At 55.6% G+C, this 19893-nt stretch overlaps 1 protein-coding gene across 1 annotated transcript; it reads right to left on the reverse strand.

Annotated features, from left to right (window-relative positions):
* Nucleotides 1–2139: 2139 nt before the first annotated feature.
* On the reverse strand, nucleotides 2140–18149 carry LOC308058061 (fas-binding factor 1 homolog). The gene is made up of 30 exons (XM_080412071.1): nucleotides 17906–18149; nucleotides 17538–17565; nucleotides 16800–16841; nucleotides 16386–16476; nucleotides 15870–15930; nucleotides 15288–15338; nucleotides 14967–15111; nucleotides 14350–14430; nucleotides 13461–13580; nucleotides 12451–12604; nucleotides 12089–12222; nucleotides 11544–11646; nucleotides 10995–11390; nucleotides 10264–10341; nucleotides 9873–9967; nucleotides 9102–9160; nucleotides 8282–8326; nucleotides 8056–8190; nucleotides 7753–7853; nucleotides 7124–7330; nucleotides 6482–6589; nucleotides 6035–6174; nucleotides 5627–5745; nucleotides 5375–5497; nucleotides 4833–5018; nucleotides 3896–4072; nucleotides 3591–3728; nucleotides 3357–3489; nucleotides 2879–2997; nucleotides 2140–2323 (listed from the first exon to the last, which is right to left on the reverse strand). Exons 1-30 carry the CDS (start codon nucleotides 17906–17908, stop codon nucleotides 2240–2242), a joined length of 3456 nt encoding a protein of 1151 aa, XP_080268197.1. The 5' UTR covers nucleotides 17909–18149; the 3' UTR covers nucleotides 2140–2239.
* Between the last annotated feature and the right edge of the window lie 1744 nt (nucleotides 18150–19893).

Raw genomic sequence — 19893 nt, forward strand, 5'->3', positions numbered from 1 at the left:
GGTCTTCCTCATGGTGTACTTTTCACCTTTTGCTCATTTGCAGTGTTCTTATCAGTCTAAGGTAATTTATGCCCTTGCTGGCCATCTGCTTTTCTTGCTTAATTATTTCTTTCACCCTTATCTGTCCTCTCCTGCTGAAGTGTTCCGCTAAAGTTTTTCCCATGATTTTGCCACAAACTGAGTTTTGAGGAGCGCTTGCCCTAAAGGGTTGTCTGGATTTACCCCAGAGTACAGCTGAAGGGCTTTCCTCAGTCGTTCCAGCCACTCAGTGGGGCTCTCATCTTTCTTTTGCATTTCATTAAATGCTTTATTGATATTCTGGCCACGGGGTACTGCTTCTCTAATCCCCTGAATTACTATAGTTCTCAGGTCCTGCATATGAGTTCTATGCGCCGGATCCTGATTATCCCAATTAGGTCTTTGGAGTGGCCATTTAATATCTGCTTGGGGTCCCTGGGTTTCCTCGGTAGTAAATAATTGACAAAGGATAGATTGCATCTTATCCCAAGTATAAAGATTTGGTCCCAGAAATTGATCTAATCTTTCTGCCACTCCGAGTGGGTCCTCAATTAAGTGTCCCATCTCGGTCCTTTTAAAATCTCATAGGTCAGCCGAATTTAGAGGCACAGAAATATATCCGATCACAGGTTGACGTCCCCCCATGGGCTTTTCTCTTAGGGGGTATATTTGAGCTGCCCCTTTTTGACTTCTAGTTACGCGTTTAGGAAGAGGGGGAGACCCTTGTTCCGACTCTGGTGGGGGAGTGGGCGCTCTGGGGACCTCTGCAGGAGCAGGAGGAGAAATGTAAGGAGGGGGGGTTAGAAGGGTTTCGTCTAACTCTCCCTTCTTTTTCTTTTGTTTAGTTTTTTTATTTCATTCAGCGGGTAAAGTCTAGCTCCCGGTTTTTTAGCCACACCTCCGCATATTGACTCTCCTCCGGGTTAAGGGGTTTTTTTTATTATTAACCCAGAGGTTTAATTGCTGTCTTACCCAATCTTCTTCTGACCCATAGACTGGCCAAAAGACATTTTTAGAAATCCTCTTCCCTTCCCATATCTTAGTACAATATTCTATCACTTTCTGCTTATCTTTCCCTAGGGTTCCAGGGAAATATCTCCAATTGTCCAAGATATATGCCAGAGGGGTATTCTTAGGTACAGTGGGTACCCTTCCCATGGGAGTCGAAGGCTTGCTGCCCTTCGCCCCCATCTTCTGGAATATCCACAAACATACACTCACTCGCTCCCCTTGTTCCTGGCCCAGTCCCTCGCGGGAGATGGGAGACGCAGTACTTAAGAGTCCGCACTCGCTTGGTTCAGTATATCGAACCTCTCACTCGTTATATTCCAGGAAACCCAATCCCGCCCGAACGGCAAACCCGCGAACAACTTCGCAATATACTTACGCGTCCTGCGTCTTCGTCCGGACTCCCGTGCACAGAATTTTTATGGGATTTTACCGGTTTCTCCTTTGCTCATTATTCTAGAATTTAGGTTCGTCGGTAAGGTTGGAGTAAGCTGTTGGTCGCGGGGCCGCGAAATGTCGCGGGGCGCCTCCCCGGAGGACCAAAGCCCACTGTTCCTTATCCGAGTCACGGCACCAGAAATTGTTATAAATTGAGACCACAACGGATCATAATCCAATTAAAATTTTATTAATTATAGCAAGTAGAATATGAGCAAAAACAGCGCTGGACGGCAGGGGAGTCTGCGCTCCACCAACTGCCGCCCTGAGCGGTTCAAACAGTCCCTTTTTATACATCTTTACCCGTGTTCATGAAGTAGTGGAGGTATTGACCCTTCACCCATATATCCTTATGTGGGGTTGTCTGTCTTGTTTCTGTCGGTTCCTGGACATCTGGCGGTTATCTTATCTTTCACAAGCAGTGTCTGGTAGCTGTTTGCATAAGCGTTTTCATATATTTTGTTGCCTAAACTTTACATTGAGCTTAACATAAATCTTAATAAACAATACCCTAGTCCATAGTTTCTCACACCCACGGTGGCCACTGCCTCCCAGCAGTGCCTGCCAGGTGGCCAGGGACACTGGCCCTGAGGGATGGAGGCCAGACTTCCCAGCCCAGGGCTGGATTTCACGCTCTGAACACTCCGAGGTTGCTTTTAAAGAGGACACTTCCTCAGCAGAGAACTGGGATTATTTATTGTTTGTTTTCCTCCACAGCAGCCTCCTGCGGGGACAGGCACAGCCATCCCTTGGGGTGCGTGGGGATGCCACCTCCTCAGCCTGACAGAGATGAAGTGTTGTAGGTTGCTTTCTTCAGGGTGTCCAGGAAGAACTGCTCCTTCTCTAAGAAATCATGGTCCTAAGAGAGGGATAGATGGCACGGATATCAGAGTGCCACAGAAATGGGGTCACAGGCCAGGGTGCTGCTCACGAGTGATGGGAGTATCCCAAACCCTCCTCCGTGCGGCGAGCAGCGGGCAGGTACCCATCTGTGGTAGCCCCCGGGGTGTATGGGCTCCCCACAGAGCCCATAACCTCACACCGAGTGAGGCCCACAGAGGAAGGCTCAAAGAGCATCCCTGCCTGGGGAAGGACCCAGCAGGGAAGGAGGGGGCTGAGGATGGGGACATCATGAAGCCAGAGCCCAGCAGAGCTGGCTTCTGCCACCCAGGGATGGGGCAACGCCATCAAGCCAAGGATGTTATCAACCAGCCTGAAACAAGCCGTGAGGACGCACCAACCCTTGCTGCTGGTATCACTCTTCTAGGTGCCCACGGCTTCTGCGAGCCCACCCAGCCCAGCAACGATCTCACACCCACCCTGTGGCCGTCAGGCTCAACCCAGGCTTCACCCAGCCCTGCTCCCACCCAGCTGGTCTGAAGCCCTTTCCAGCCCTGGTTTCCCACCACCTCACCTGCTGGGCCCTGTGCTTCAGCAGCAACAATGTGGCGTAGAGCTCGGTGGGGCCAGCCCCAGTGTCCCTGCTACCTCCTGGGCTATGCCAAGGGAGCGCGCTGGTGGGAAGTGGAAAACCTGGAACAAGAGCCCAACCGTGTGGTACCGCTGCCGTTAGAGGAACAGCAGACGGACAAGTGTCCCTTTTTTTGCTGCCTGCATGTCCCTGCAGCAGGGTCCTCCCCAACCTCCCACTGCAAACGGCCTTTAATCCACCTGCCTCTCCCTTCCTGCCCCCTCTGCCCCCTCCTGGCACTGCCCTGGCTCAGAGGTCTCTGCTGAGCTCCTTCAGAGGATGTGAGGAGGCCAACTCACATCTGAGTGTGTGATGAGCCCCCAGGAACATCCCAAGCCTCCTGAGAAGTGGAATACAAGTGCAACTGGCCCCCAGCATGTCCCGTCCCCCCCCTCCCCCAGCAGCGTGCAGGAAGCCTTACACGGTGTGCTGGAGAGGCCTCTCCTAGGGGCACTGAGGCCCTGGTTTGTGTTCAGCAGCATCGCAGAGTTGGTGGGCAGTTCCTCACGTATCTGTTCGAGCTGTCTCCTCTGGCGAGCCATGCTCAGCCGCTCCTGCCCCATCCCCGGGAGAAAGAGAGAGAAACTGTTGGCAAAGGTTCAGGCCCTTGGCACAGCGGCCCCAGGCCAAGAAGGAAAGGCAAGGGAGTCTTTGCCTCGTGAAGACGCTGTTCCTGCTGCTTCAGCTGCTCCAGCTGCTGCTCCATGACCTGCAGCCTCCTCTGGTGCTCGGACTCTATCCTGCACGCCTCTTGCAGGGCTTGCTCCCCTTCCTTGTACTTCTGGGATGAGAGCTGCAAGGCAGAGCAGCTGAGGAGGCTGGGGACAGGGACCCTCGCTGCCCTGGGGCAGGGCTCCTTTGTGCACCCCCTGTTCCCCTCCCAGGACAGCGCTGGGATTCAGCACTCAAGGAGGGATGTGAAACCCCAGCTGTGAATTGCAGCGCAGATGCTTCACTTACCTTGGTCGTGCTTTTAATCTGCTCCTCCTGCTGCTGGATGCGCAGTGTGGCCCTGCCCACCTTCTCCTTCTCCAGCCTCAGCTCCTGCCAGGACTTGTCCAGCAGCTCCCTGTCCCTCACCAGCTGCTCCTCCCTGGTTTTCAGCTCATGGCTCCAGATCTTCAGCTCTGCCTGCTCCTAGGATGGGCATGGGGAAAATCAATGCACTACCTGCCCTATCCTGGACACTATCTCATGTCCCCCCAAGTGATGGGAGAGATCTGCCCCTGTTTTCCTTCTTGTGTTTGCCAGTTTGGGGTGCAGAGCAACACCACCAGGTACCCAACCAATGCTCTCATCCACCCACCCTTGGGCACCAGGGTTGGCAGAGCTGGGATTGTACAGGCACACACACACACACACACTCCTTCCCCAGAAAGGACGGAGCCCCTCACCCATGCTACACACTCTAAAACATGCTCAAGGCTTGGCAGTTTGTCAGCAGTGGAAACACCCAGCCTGAATGGTTATTTTCCACCCTGGTAGCCCTCAGAAATGCAGCCCTGCCACAGTCTGTGCCACATATCTCCTCTGGACAGCTCCAGGGGGGAGAACTGGCTCCAAACATGTCCCCATGGCATGGGGAGGTTCTGTTTAACCCACCATGAGGGTTTCCTCTCACCAGACTTACAATGGAGGCGGCTGTGCCTGGTCTGGCTGCCCAAACTCCTCACAGGCAAAGGGGAGAGACAGAGGTGACTGATGCTTCAGTCAACATCTAAAACAGGCTGGTGGAGGCTGCTCCTGGAACAGCCCGATTCTCACCACCGCAGTGATGTCTCTTAAAACTTGTTTTAAACACCTGAAGGCAGGGCTGAACATCTCCCCGGTGGGCAGGACCCATCCGTGAGCTGCCAGGTGGTGCTGGAGGCCATGGAGAGGGGCTCTACTGTGGTACCTTGGCCAGGCTCATGATGGTGCCCTCTCTCTGTGAGTCCATCTTCAGGGCTCGGTCCATGTTGCGCTCCATCTGCTCCTTCCTCAGCTGCTGCTGGGTGTGAAATTCAGCCCACTCGGCTGCCAGCTTCCGTTGCTCCTGCGAGCACTTCTGCATCACGGACTTCTGCTCTTCCAGCAGAGCACTCTGGGGAGCGTTGCCAGAGAGGGAGAGAAGAAGCACTAAGTCCCATTCGCCACAGGATTTTTCTCCTTTAACCCATCTCTGCCGTGCAACATCTAGGGGCTGGTTCAAGCCCACGGTGCCTGGTGTGAACCCTGTCACCGTGAGCTCTGGTCCCGTGTTCCTCAAGAACCAGCACGTGCCATGCGCACACACCGCGGCCTCCTGCATCCGTGAGCCAGAGGGCTGGCCTGACTGCGATTCCCCCTGTGTGAGGCTGAGGAGGCAGAGAGCTGCAGAAGGATGCTGCAGCCCAGCACCCAGCTCTTGCCTCCACCACACAATGCAGTGCAGCCCTGGAGATGTCTGCCCCACCTCACCTTCGCCCTCTCCAGCTCTGCTCGCTCCATGGACAGCTGCTGGGTCATGACTCGCCGCTGCTCCTCCAGTGAGTGCTGCAGTAATTCCACTTTGGATTGCTCTGCCGTTGCCCTCCATCGCTCCTGCGTTCAGACACAGAGGTGACAGATGCTATTCACAACCTCCAGGCCAGGAACCTCCAGTTGGTGAGACACATACCCCATACCCAGACAGGAGGGCCGACCCGGGCAGAGGACACAGTGTGGGCTCACCTGCTCCAGCAGCCGAGTCTGCTCACTCAGCCTGGCCTCCATTTTAGCGATCACCTCCTGGAGTCGGCTCCGCTCCTCCTCCATGTCCCTCTGCTGCTGCGATAGCCTGTCCTGGAGCACTTGGGGAGAGGCACGAGCAGCATGAGGCGGGAAGTTCTTCCCTTCTATCCACACCATGTTCACAGAAAAACTGTGTGTGTTTGTGCTCATCACCCCTGGCACATCCCCAGGACACTGCTTTGTAAAGGGAAGACCCCGAGATGTCCAGTGACCAAGGCAGGCAAGGCTTTGCCAGCCTCAGCTCCCAGCCTCTGGCTGACTCAGAGCAACTTCTCCTTGTTTTCTGGGTACCCCCAGCTCCGGTGGAGACCCCGCAGCCATTCCGGCACAGAGGAACAGCAGACATACCCTTGAGCTGCTCGTCCCGCTGCCGTACCCCCATGGCCAGCTCCTGGGAGGTGGTGTGGTGTGTGGCCTCCACCTTTCGCGAGAGGTCATGCAAGTTGCTGGAGAACTTCTCCATCCGCTCGATGATGCCATTCAGAGACCTGCAGAGAGAAGTGAGGGGAGGGTCACCCCTGTGGGACACACTTCATCTCACCGCAATGGAGAGGGGGATATTTGGTGGCCCAAAGGCCGGGCAGCCCTGCCCTGAACCTCTCTGGGTCACAGCAGAGCAGTAGGAAGATGCAGCTCCTGCTTCCGGGGGGCACTGACGGGTATTACACAGCTCAGCATCCCTGCAGGCAGTGGGTGGGAGAGGGGATGGCCCCTGTTGCCATGGTCCAAGCCTGGTTCGTGTAGGACAGGGAATGCTGTGGCCAGGGACCAATGTGGGAACACAACTGTCAGTACCTGGTGTACGATGTGGCGCTGGTCACTGCATCGATCTCCTGGTCTTTCAGCCGCTTCAGCCGTTGGAGCTGCTCTTCGTGGTCTTTGCGCATCTCCTGGACAGACACCCTGCGGGACACGGGGAAGGAGCCTGCCACAGGCTGGCACAAACCAGTGCTCCCCATGATAGGCATTGTGGGAGAGGCTTGGTTGTGGGGCTGAGAATCAGGTGCCAGGAGCTGAGCTGGCATGGGGGTCTGTCCTGGGGCATTCCACCGACAGGCATCCACATTTGGGATGGGCCCAATTTTGGGGTTATGAGCTCCTCTACCAAAAACTGATTTGTCATTGACCCAAACTATGTGGACATCAGTGACTCACTGAACTCACTGACCTGAATAAAAGAGATTTGGGGGAAGATAAAACATTGGGTTCAGCATCTTTCAAAATACAATGCATTCACTCTGAAACCACGTCTCCAGTCAGATCTCCCTGTGTCCACCTACAAAGCAAATCCCCGTTCCAAAAGGCACCAAGCTGCCCACAACCCAGTGCTTCTGGAGTCTGGTTTCTCCTTTCACCATGTCCCCAAACCACTCCCTGGTTCCTTCGCTGAGACTGTGGGTACCAGCCACACGTGTGTGCCACTCGTGCCACTCTCACCTCTGCAGCTCTTGCAGACGCTCCATCTCCAGCTTGTTCTGCTGCTCCAGCGTGGCCAGGCGCTGCTGGTGCTGCGCCAGCAGCTCTGCCCGTGCCCGCTCCGCATCCTGGCTCTGCAGCAGGAGCTGAGCCATCAGCTGCTCCTTCTCCAGCCGCAGCCTCTCCTCCCGCTGCCCGTAGGTGTCCTCCACCACCTTCACCTGGTTCCTGCCCCGAGAGGTCACAGCCAGGAAGAAGTGTTGCTTCCACAGCAATACCCAGCACTCCCCCCCCCGCCCCCGCAGAGCGCACACAGGGGTTTGCGAGCAGATCAGTGTTGCTGTGTGCATGGCGAAACACGCAGACCTGAGCCTTGAACCCTCCTGCTACTGCCCACTGTGCTGCCTGGTTGGGGGTGCGCTGGCAATGGGACCAGCCCCTCCTCCTTGTCACCCAGGGGACAGTGGTGGTGAGAGTGGACTCCCATGTTGGCTCACTTGTGGGGCTGCTCTCTGCCCCCACCACGTCCACATCGACATGGCTCTGCGCCCACCTGCCCCAGGGGCGGATTTGGGAAGCATCCCAGCACTCCCACCCCAGGAGAGACAGAGCTGTAGGCGAGGAGGGAAGCACAGGTGAGAGGCTGGTACCTGTGGGTGCTCTCAAGGAGATTCAGTTCCTCCTGGTGCCGCTGCTGGAGATTTTCCAGCAACAGTTTGTGCTGTGTCCGCTCCAGCTCCAGCATTCGGACCTGCCAGGCACCCGGAGAGAAAGTCCTTGTGCTGCCCTGGGGACAGAACTACCACAGCAGCACTTGGTGGCCATAGGCGTCTCTGGACAGGGAGGTTTCACCTCTCTCCCCTGTCACCCTGATGCTATTGGGACAGGATATGGCTCCTTCTCCTCCCTCTGGGTCACCCGTGGTCCCCCATTCAGCAGGCAATGGGGCTCACCTGGCTCTCCAGCTCTGCCACACGGGCCTGGGCGCTCAGCAGCGCTGCCTGGCAGCCTGATGCATCCTCATGGAGCTGGGCTGCGGGAGCCCCCTGCCTCGTCTCATGCTGCAAGCCCGGGGCTGAGAACTCTGCCTACAAGGATGGAGAGAGAAGATCGAGGCCCTTCAGGATCAGTGGCTTTGTGGTGCGGCCATCAGCCTCCAAAAGAAGGCACCTGCCTTACCTGCAGCTGCGGGGCAGCCTGGACATGTGCCCTGGGTGCAGGAACCTGCGGAGACACAGGGATGCTCTCAGGGAGGTAAAGCCCTGGGGAGAACATCTCCTCCTAGCCTGGAAACGGCGATCCATCTCCAGCCTACTGCAGTACCACCCCCACCCCCTCCCCAGCCCAATCCCCGTGCTGGCGTGGGTCCCTTCTCCCCAGGTGACACTCGGCAGCCCCCACCCCAGACACAAGCATGCTGCGCTCTTCCTTCTCTGGGGGCAGAATCAAGGCTGAGACCACAAGCCCTCTGGGAGACAACATGTGTCCCACCACCAGGGCAGGGCGAGGAGCCCAGCTGGATGAGAAGGAGAGGCTTCAAAGACCAAGCAAGAGCTGCCTTCTCTGTGAAAGGCTTCAATTCTCCTTCAGTTGTCTAGAAATAATCTCAGAGCATCTTCAACACTATACTGGGGAAAATCAACTGAAGAAAAAGTCCTTTATCACCTGGAGCCTCTGTTGTCTAGTTAATATAATATGTATATATGCCTGGGGAACTGTGTAAATGCTGCTCAGGCCATGCAGGGCTATAAACACACATGATTTACAAAGCATCCATAGCACCCATGCTTTGGCCTGATAAACGCAACTTGTGGCACCTCGGGGAGCTCCAAACTCTTTGCCTCCATGGACACGGCTTCCCAGAGATGCAAAGTGGGGCACATCCTTCCTCAGGCCGAGGGAGCACGGACAGAGCGGGATGGCGGCGAGTCGGCAGCGGAGGGCTTGCGATCGCTGCCCTGATCCTGCACCGCTCGGGGCACGGACCCAGCACACCTACCTGAGTGAGCGGGGCAGGGCCTGGTGCCTCCTGCTTTCCTGGGAATGAGCCTGTAGAGGCTGAAAATTGGACAAGTCCATGATTTGAATATAGCAATGGGAACCATCCCCTCCCAGCAGGATGAGGGCCTGGGTCTCCTGGGCACAGCGATGAGGGTCGCGCTCCGCTCTGGGAGCTGGCAATGAGGGCAGAGGGTCAGACAGGCTTGTCCGTGTCTGCATCCCCACTCCACACACAACGGTGGGACTCTGCTCTGCAGAGTAAATCAAGGGACAAAGCACAGCTCCTCCTCCATCTCCATCACCTAGGGAGGAGACTGGGTCCCCTAAGCCACTTTCAGCGGCCTCTGAACCGGCGCACAGCCACAGCCCAGAGCAGAAGGGGGTCTTTCCAGCACATAGCACTGGTGGGACAAGTGTGGGGGCAGCAAAGGGAAGACAGATGGGGCAGCGTGAACTTATGCACACCCATTGCTCCGGCAAAGCGAGTCCCTCACAGCCTTCCAAAACCCCAAAGGCAGCACTGCGGAGCTCAGTGTGCCCCAGCACACCAGCTGACATGGGGATGGTGGGATCCTGCAGCTCAGCAACCTGCTCCGACAATGGCTGGTCAAAGCCTGGGCAGCATTCATGTGGCCAAGGGAAGTGCTGTGGTTCCTGCCTTTTTTGGGGGGGTTGGTTTTGGTTTTTTTTCAGGGCAGGGAGACCCTTCTCCGCATACCAAACTGTACAAATCTCTGCTGCCCGAACCGTACAACCACAGGAAACGCACCCAAGGCACCGGCATTTCTGGAGGGATGCCCCTTCGCAGGATCCGATGGTTGAACCGAGGCTTGTTTCGTGGTGCTGAGCCAGGGGACCGGCTGCCTGCGTGGGCACAGAGACACAAGTGACGCACAGCAGTGTCACAGCGCAGGGAGAGGCACGCAGACATTATCCCGCTTGGCATTTTTGCAAGTTTAAAGCTTGGCTGTCGCACTGCGATCGAACAGGCAAGGGCCCGACGATCCTTCAGCGCTGCCTTCCTTCCCGGTTACACAGGTCCCAGACCAAAGTGGTCACGGCTGGCTACCAGCCCTCCCCGCTCCCCCACCTACACATGCAGCCGCTTCCCACAGGAATTCTCCCTTGTGGAGGTGTCTGAAAGGTGAAGGAGGCCTCACCTGGAGCCATCTGCACTCGCTGCCTGGTCCTGCGGGACAGCTGCCTGCTGCGGTGCTCCTGTGGGGCTGGCTGGCTGGCTGCAAGCAAAAAACACCCCATGGGGGAGAGCCCAGGAGGCAAGGAAAGACAAGATCCTTTCCCTCAACACCAGTTCCTGCCTTGCAGGTGAAAACCTATCCCACTCAGCTGCGGCAGGATTCAACCTGTTGGCTTCAGAGGGAGCAAAGACACCTCAGAACCTCCATCTCTGGAGGAACACCAGTTCCTCCTTGCTGCATCCACCCCCTTCCCCTGGGCAACATGCCCCTGCCCACGACACACGCGGCTGCTTCTCTGCAATTCACTTCTGAGTCCCATCCCAATGGCACAAGCCTGAACCTGTCTGTCCCAACTCAGCTGGAGGAGGTGGTTTTCCTGGAACTAGGAGGAACGAAGGGGAAAGAAGGCAGGAATGAGGAGCATGCGTGGAGCTCGTGGGGGTATGCTGATCCAGGACAATCCCACAGGACCTGGGGCAGCACGTGCAATCTCAGCCATGACTAGAAGGAGAGCCCAGAGGTGCGATGGCCCTGCAGGCTGCACCAGTGGGAGAAACCTCTGCGTTATTAACCCAACCCGAGGCAAGAGAGCACTTAAAATGGATTTCTTAAATCCGAGCAGAGGATTTCTGAGACGTCCTGTTGGAGCAGCTGCATGATGGGAGCCCTGTGGCCACCAGCTGTGCTTTTACCTGACAGGAGCGTGGGGATCCAGCCCTCCTTCTGGGGACTCCAAGGGCTTGGCACTTTGCTCCTGAGCCTTCGCCTGTGCTTGGGCTTTCTTGCGAGACAAGGCAGCGCTCAGCCAGTTGTCTTCCTCCAGCGGGTCAGGTTTAGCCAGCGCTGCCTCTGCAGCCGGGAGCTGGCTGGTGGGGCCGGGCTGCTGGGCTGTGCCAGGGCTGGGGTAGCTCACTGCAGGATTGGCTTTTGCTGCAGATGTTGGCTTCGCATCCATAAAATCCTCATCTTTCAAGCCCAGCCAGCCACCTCGAGTCCGGCTGCTCCGCACAGGGCTGTGCCTGGCTGAAGGAGGAGATTTGGAGCGGGGTTCTGGTTTTGGTTCGCCGCTGTTCTCGGCTGGAAACCTGCTGCAAGGAGAAGCAGTCACATACGTGCCTGTGAGAGGACCCCGGGGACCCTGCCCGGGGACCCTGCCCGGGGACCCTGCCCGGGGACCCTGCCCGCTCTGCCGCGGGGGCAGCGTGGCTGCTGGCTGGAGCTCCACACGCAGAGCACAATACCTCACAGGCTGCCTCCTCGCCGGCTGGCCCATGGGCATGGAGGCCACCGTCGGCTGGTACGCTCCAAAGACAAAATCCTCCTTGTCCCAGCCGTCTTCCTTCTCTGTTCAGACAAGCAGCTTTGAGTCAGCGCCTAGAGGAGCGGCTGTTTGCAAAGACACCAGCCCTCCTCCTCCTCCCCTGCAATTCCCACTGCGATTGCTGCCTCTGGGAAGACACAGCTGGAAACATCTTCCCTGGAAACCTGCAAGCAACGTGTCTCCTCCACGTGGCTGGGAAAAGTTGCTTTGCTGAGAATCAGTCCATGTCCAAAGGCAACTGAGTTACAGCTGCTGTGCAAATGCCCCCAGGCTGCCTCGAAGGCAGGGTACAACACTTTTGCATCAGTCACCTTTGCCCCAGAGCTGACTGGGAGCCCATTAGCCACCCTGCTGACCACTACAGAAAGGGTATTTCCCCTTCAAGGACATTAGAAATCAATCTCGCCCTCCCAAGCCAACGCCATCACCTCTGCAGACCTTCCCAGCATCCCTGGCCACGCTCACCTGGCTGCTTTTGGTACTTCTTATCCAGTTTGAACTCTCTGCGCTCTCCTGTGCCTGGCTGTTCCAGGATTTTGGCCACGGAATTTTGTCCCAGCAACTCATCCAGCTTGGAGCGGGCTGGCCGGAGCACCTCTCTGTTGGTGACACAGTGGCAGATAGGTTTCCCTGGGAGGCAGGGCTGTTTCTTGTCACACAGCCTTGCCAGGGTGCTCTGGCTCTTCTCTGTGAAACGAGGCTGCTCTTGCCCCTTTCTGGGACCCACAGGCAGAAGCTCCAGCATCCCACCCCCACAGCATGCTGGCACCATCCCAACGCACAAGCCATCCCCTGCTTTACTCTCACTGCCTCTTCATTGCCCTTACTTTTCTGCCTTCTTTCCCTGCTTCTCAGCTCCTTTTGAGCCACTGCCAAGTCCCAGCGCATGCATCAGGTCGTCATCAGTATCTTCAAAAGTGAGTTCAGCCCTCCTCTGGACCGGGGCCACGGTGTGCAGGGGCGTCTGGGGTGGAGGTGGCTCTGTGGATGGGATCACACATGGTAAAGGTTTGATCAGGGCTTTTTTTTTTTTTAAACAGGAGATCAAAGCATCCCTGCCTGCTCTTATCTCTCAGGACCATTTAAAAAGTAATTTTTAAGATCAGCGAACAGATCTCACAGCAAGTAACAGAGCGGCAATGCACTACTGCCTGGTCTGCAGCCATGCATCCACTGCTGGGACACTGCTGGGTGCCACTGACACTGGGGTTTCCAGCTCTGGATAACGCCAGGAGCTTCTTTAGCTTTGAAAGTTTCCAGTCAGATAATTCCTGTCCCCTTTTGCCTAAAGTCCCTCTCTACCAACACACCTTAGACCTTGCCCTAACCCACCAGCTGCTACTTGCATCCAGAGTAGATTTATCAGGGTGAAAGGTGATTTTAGGGGACCCTCAGACCCATTAGCATCCCTGCTGCAGGAACAAGAGGGACAAGTGCCTGTAACACAGCCACAGCTGGATCCCACCCAGAGGTGCCCCAGTTGTGGTGTGGCACAGACTGGTGCTGCTCTCAGACACGCAAATCCTGACCCAGAAAATTTGTTCTCATTTGGCAATGCGTGCAGAACGGGCTGGATGAGGTCAAAGGTAAGATCAGAGCCTCCATTCCTGGAAAGGAAAGCTCAGCTCCATAATCTGCGGCGCACTGCAAGTATCAAGCACTTGGTGAGCTGTGGCACAATTAACCCTGTTACCAAGCTGCTCTATAAATTACGTTACTGGCTAATAAGAGGTAGGACTAGGTGGCTTTCAATGTAATCATTTTGGATCTCACACAGACTAATCCATGCTGCTGATTTATGTAATACAAAGAGGATGCACTGAGCAACCCCACTTACCTTTCTCTTTGCTCTGTTCTGGTTTTTCCTCAGAGCTGCTTTTAGCACCTGTTGGAGCTGGTTTCTTGGGAGCATCCTGCTCCTCATCAGACAAAAGTCCTGCCAAAGGATCATCTAAATCTGGGAATTACCCAGCAGGTACAGGAAAAGAGAATAACAAAACAAACAAACAAACGCAACGTTATTTAGAAGAGCTCTGCACTACACCAGCCACTGTTCCCCACAACGTGCACGTGGGGACAGCAGAGTGTATCTGCCCAAAGCCATGAGCGCGGGTCCTGCAGGGACCTGGGATACCCTTGAGTCTCCCTGAACTTCAAACACTCAAAGACTTAGATTTCCGTTCAGTTTTTCCACGTTTTCATCCTCCCAGAAGAAAATAACTCAAAAATTTGGGTGCTTTAATGCCTGAACACAGCTTAGGCAAAGAAAAAGGGGAGAAAGGCCACCTAAATCACCTAAAGCCCATTAGGGTTTTTGTTTTTGTTTTTTTTTTTAAACAGATTTTAACAGATCCTGATCTTTGTTAAAGCACAGGCTTTGAGAACCAGATTTCAGCTGTGCCAGGAAACCACTCCCCTGTTCAGAAGCTGGACAGAATCCCCCCTGACACAGGGGCTCCCAAGCGTTACAATCATTAAAAACCAAAGCACATATAAAAATGCAAATGCCCCCAGGAATCACCCCCCAGTCCTGTCCTGGGGAGGGCCTCGAATGCAGAGGTTTTTTTCCCTTTGGTCACCTCTGAAGGATTACATTTGCACTAGCATCATAGGGGTGAAGGACTCCGTATCTTATTAACCAGTCAAGCCTCCAGCTAACCGAGGAGGCAAAGAGCACGGGCAGAGCCCCCAGTGCCCCCCCGCAGCCGCGTGAAGTGAGATCCCACCTTCAAAGTTAAATTTCTTGTTGTGTCGGGGAGCGGCAGGGGATGAGAGCGCCTTCTTTTCCATCGCAGGCACTTTCTCTCCTAGAAAGAGAGGCCACGGCTCTCAAAGACAAGGTACTGCAGAAATGCCCCGGTCCCACCCTAGCTAAGGGTCGCTTTTTGGGTGGCAGCCCCCTAAAAGCACCCGCTGTGATGGACAGACCCCCCCACAGCCCTGCCAGGTGCACATCTCTCCGGAGGGGTCTCCTTGCAAGCAGAGGAGAAAAGGGCCAGGGGAAGATCAGGGCACTTTAGGGGCTGGCAGATCTGAAATGCAGCTCCTCTGGCTCTCCTTGCCCCCAGAGCAGGGGGCTCCCCACCAGAAACACTTTGCACCGCCCCAGGGAACAGCCGAGTGGTGTTTGGTGGGAGGTGGCAGCGGCTGCTGGTGTGAGTGACGTCCAGGGATCTCCTAAGGGATAACACATGGCCAGAATAACACTCCTGCAAAAAGCAACCAGGAAAAGCATTTTAGGGAACAAATCCACTTTTTGCTCCGTATCCCAGATAAGGATAGAAAAATATCCCTGCTCGTTTACAATCAGGGTGTGAAAAGAATAGCAGAATCTCCTTTTTACCTTCCTCAGGAGCTACCAGCTTCCCTGTTTTTTTTACTCCTCCTCCCAAGAAGTCACATTTCCCAGGACCTTTCACAGTTGCCTTCCCTGGCCCAGAACTGGGTTTCGGGATTCCCAGGAGATCAGCTTCCATGTCGTCCATATCCTGGAAAGCAAGAGGACAAGGATGGGGAGCAGGGTGAGAGCTGCTTCTCCCTTCGGAGGCTGGTGCTGGAGGCCATGGCAGCGCGCTGGGGCAGAGATGGAGGGGATGGATGGAGATGGAGGGGATGGATGGAGATGGAGGGGATGGATGGAGATGGAGGGGATTTAAGGACTTGCCTTCAGGGTCTGCAGCACAGCTTGTGGGTCTGTGTCGGAGACACTGGATCCCTGCATGCCAGGGAGGGGAGACATCAGAGGGGAAGAGATTTTTGGAAACTCCTCACCCCTTACCCCATATCCCTTGATATCCGTTTTATGAGATAGAAGAATACATGCCCAACTCCTCCTGGTGTCCTCCTCTCTGGAAACCCCCTGTGCCCCAATTCCTTTGCTGAGATCCTGCTGCCTCTAGGAGAAGCATCAGGAAAACCCAAGGCCGTTGCTCTGGGTGAAGGTCCTTCCTACAACACTTTACCCAAAGTGCACGCAGGAAGGCTGGGCTGCAGCAGCACGTGCCCCCCAGCTTTGCTCCATCTCACCCAAGGCACCAGGAAGCCCTTCTTCCACCACCACCCCCGCCCTGTCCTGTCTTCCCCACCCCACTGGGATGCTGGAGAGGGGTTACCTCTTCAGCCAGACATCACAGCTCATCGCTGGCACGCCACTGCTGACCTGGCCGGGGTGATACCGCCGCAACCTTGGCCCGGCTCAGCCCCAGCCCTCGGGACTCCCAGGCTCTTTCCTGAACCTTGGACTCACCTCTGCAGAATTTATGTCCTTCGCAGGGAGTCTGTCGAAGAAATCATCTTCTAAAATGGACCTATGACACAAGCCCGGGGGTTAGCAGCACCACACGTGAGCTCGGCCAGTGTGTCCAGGGACAGCCAAGCCAGGCCAGGCAGCGGGAGGCAGAGGAGACCACACAGGGCTGCCACACCAGCCGCATCGTACAACGCAGAAAATGAGGCTAAAATAGCACTGGGATAAAGGACGGCAGTGCTGGGACTGCTCTATTTAAGCAACTGTTACAAAGCAGATTTACAGAAGATGTACAAGGCTGGGGGACACCCAACTCTTGCTGGAAAGCTTCGGGCTCTGGGCTCCCAGTTCCCAAAGGCATCGCAGAAGATAACTCGCCTTCCCAGGCAATCACTGTTGGGGCAGGGAGGGAGGTGGAAAAGCCAAGGATGGGGCAGATCAGAAGGATTTGGGGAGGACAAAGAGATCTTCAAGTGAGATCTCTCACAGGGGAGGCTGTGTCTGAAAGGCACTCACTTCTTTCTGGCCTGCAAGCCAGTGTCCTGGGCTCTCCTACTGCTGCCCACAGCCGGCTGGGAAGCTTTGGCAGATTTAACAGAGGTTTCATCTGGAAACAAGACAGGGAGAGATGAGGATGATGGACACGGGCATATTCCTGACCTAGGCACTCCAAAGGGGGATCTGCTGTCTACCCCGGGGCCACAGAGGCTTTTAATCAGAGGTGAACTTCACTTTGCCTCCCCAAAAGCTGATGTCCAGCCTATTCAATGGCCTCTGACTCCGAGAAGCCCTGCTCCCTGCTCCATCCCCTCCTCACAGCTGGAGCCCCCTTGCAGATCAATGGCTGTTGCACCAGCACCTCCTGCTCCCAGGAGGGGAGTAAGAATAGAAGGACGCTGCCCTTTCAGCTGAGAAGAAGGTTTGTTTTACCATCATAGCCCAGGAGGTCACCAAGCACATCATCGATGGAGCCTGAAATGAGACAAATTAAGCTGTTGAGGCAGGTGAGCTCACCAAGCAGGCATAGGAAAGCTCCCAGTTTCAGTATGGCTTGCTCTTTGGAAATCTTCTAGAATAAAGTTTTGGTCTTAAGCATCATCAGCGTCAGGCCTTCCTTGTCAGTCTAGAGAGAACTGCCAGGACCTGATCAGTATTTTGTGGATAAAAAATTTAGCTTCACTTAGCCAGAAATGGGGTATCTTTATCAAATGAACCAGCTGCTTTGTATTCAGTTAGTCACTGGCCACAAGCAGCACTGTGAGCTCTCACCCCGCAGGATCTCGAGTCCCTGGGCAACCCCAAAAGCACTGCTTCAGTATCAGGGGCTGCAAGAGGCCTCCAAACAGTATCCCTCCAAACAGGGATAAGGTGATGGGAAGAACTGAAACAAATGCTTATATTCTCCCCTGAATTTGGGAAAGCCCACAAGAAAGGAATGTGGGACCTCAATAAACAAATCCGCTTGATGTGAGAGGCAGGTGAAAATTTCTGGTTCAGGAACGACATGATGATGCACTCAACCATCTGCAGCTTTCAGACAAGGATCATGAAACATTTCAGTAGCCAGGACTGCCACCTGGGAGTGTCCCCCCCCCCTGCCCCAGGCATTCCCAGCAGATCAAAGCACCTACGGACAGCAAAAGGAAAGCCTGCAGCATATGTACGTACCTCTTAAACTTTTCTTGGGTTTTGTAGCCTGGGGAGAAAGAAAAATTCCCTCATTAGAAAATGAAGCAAGTCTGTCCTGGACTTTCTCAAAACACACTAAAGCCAGAGGCAGGTTTCTCCAGAGCATCCCATAAACAGCAGCGAGGCCCTCCTCCTGCCCGTGCTGTTTGGGAAATGACACGTGAAATGCAGAACTACAAGGGTATTTCCAACTTCAGAGACACGGGTGAGCACAGCCCCTCCCGACTGCCAGCTGGGCAGGACCCTCCAGCCCTTGGGATCACTTCTGCCTCCAGGCAGAGCTGCCAGAGCATCAGATCCGGATTTCCCAGCCCCGCCTCAGCCCCGCACCGCAGGGCCACGCTCACCATCAGCGTCCGTTTACGGATTCTTCTTCCACGTTGCAGGGGGACCCGGCACCACTGGTCACATCCACACCCACCTCCTGCCTGAAGGGAGAGGAGGGTTCCCCGATGTGCCACCACGGCCGGAGGCACCTCTCCCACAGAGATGTCCCTCTCCGGCTCGGGGGGCTGCAGCCTGCCAGGCTGGCTCCGCGCCGCACCCACCCCCCGAGCCCCTCTCAACAAGGCTCCATTTGAGTCTGAAAAACACCCCCCCCCCGCTCCCCAAACCGGCTTCGTGCTCCTGCAGCCCGAGGGGGACATCACACCCCCCCCAGGGAACCAGGGAAGGTGAAGGTTCCGGCCGCCCCCGACCCCAGCACAGCCCGGGGGGTCCCGCTTAGCCCAGAGCCTGCGGAGCAGCCAGGGGCAGAGGGAGGGAAACCCCACCCACCCACCCCCCCTTGGGTCCGGGGCACCCGCGGGGACCTGGGACAAGCAAAGCGCTGCTGGAGGCGAGGGGTGCGCGGCCCGGAGGCGCGGAGCCCCCCACTTACCGCTCAACCGCTCCCCGGCTCCGCCTCTGCGCATCCCGTTGCCATGGCGCCCGCTGCCCCCTGACCCCGGCGCCCCGCGCCAGCGCCCGCCAGACCCCGAGCCCGCAGCCCCCCGAACCCGCAGCCCCCTCACCCCCAGCCCCCCGAGCCCACAGCCCCCCAGCCCGCACCGGTAGCACGCCGGACACCCGCCCCCGGAAGGCCGCGGCTCACCCGGCATGGCACGGCCCGGCCCGGCCCCTCCCCCCCGCGGGACGATGGGATGTGTAGTCCCCGCCGGGCCCCCGGAGCTGGGGGTGCCCCCAGCGCTGCACCCCCGGCACGAGGGGCTGAGAGCGGCTGCGGTGCCCCCAGCCGCCCCCAGCACGTGCCCTGGCACAAAGCGGGGCTTTAACGCCCTGGCCTGGTGTTTAATTGTTGTTAATTGGCGCCAACAAGGAGCAACGCCAGCCCTCCTTTCGAGACCCCCGGGCACCAGCGGGAGCACAAGGAGCCAGCCCCAGGCCAGGCACCGGGGGATTACAGCCCCCAGCCCCGCCATGGGGCACCCAGCGCCCAGCCCCCTGTGGAGCACAGCAGGCTGGGCGCAGGAGACCCCGGCAGCCCCCCCGTTGTTATAAATTGAGACCACAACGGATCATAATCCAATTAAAATTTTATTAATTATAGCAAGTAGAATATGAGCAAAAACAGCGCTGGACGGCAGGGGAGTCTGCGCTCCACCAACTGCCGCCCTGAGCAGTTCAAACAGTCCCTTTTTATACATCTTTACCAGTGTTCATGAAGTAGTGGAGGTATTGACCCTTCACTCATATATCCTTATGTGGGGTTGTCTGTCTTGTTTCTGTCGGTTCCTGGACATCTGGCGGTTATCTTATCTTTCACAAGCAGTGTCTGGTAGCTGTTTGCATAAGCGTTTTCATATATTTTGTTGCCTAAACTTTACATTGAGCTTAACATAAATCTTAATAAACAATACCCTAGTCCATAGTTTCTCACAATCCCCCCTTTTTCTTTTTATCCTATTGAGCTTAACAAAAATCTTAATAAACAATACCCTAGTCCATAGTTTCTCACAATACCCCCTTTTTCTTTTTATCCTATTGTTTATTAGACGCTACTTTCATTCTCGGCACTGCAAGTAAACCTTTTTCCACAATCCCAACATTTATCATAACACTCACAAGGTAATACGTCACAATTACAATAGGCATAGTTGGGTAATACATATAATAATAACATACAAAACCAAAACTTAAAAATAAAACTTTTTCTTAACACATTCCCTTTTTTTTTTTTTTTTTAACATGCGTCACTATCATGGCTAGACTATAGGGATTTCGCATGCGCGGTCTTTCCAGATTTTTCCAACACATTCTGTGGGGCTTTAAAATCGCGCATGCGCATGTTCAAAGGTATACACGGACCATTCGCGTGATCAACAATGGCTACTGC

Source organism: Falco punctatus (assembly GCF_963210335.1).
Source record: "Falco punctatus genome assembly, contig: scaffold_23, whole genome shotgun sequence".
Lineage (NCBI taxonomy): Eukaryota > Metazoa > Chordata > Aves > Falconiformes > Falconidae > Falco > Falco punctatus.

Coding starts and splice junctions, on each gene's coding strand:
- LOC308058061 (XM_080412071.1), bottom strand. Junction 11,391..11,543: donor GCGAGGAGGCAGCCTGTGAG/GTATTGTGCTCT, acceptor TTCTCCTTGCAG/CAGGTTTCCAGCCGAGAACA. Junction 7,331..7,752: donor CTCCTTGAGAGCACCCACAG/GTACCAGCCTCT, acceptor CTCTCGGGGCAG/GAACCAGGTGAAGGTGGTGG.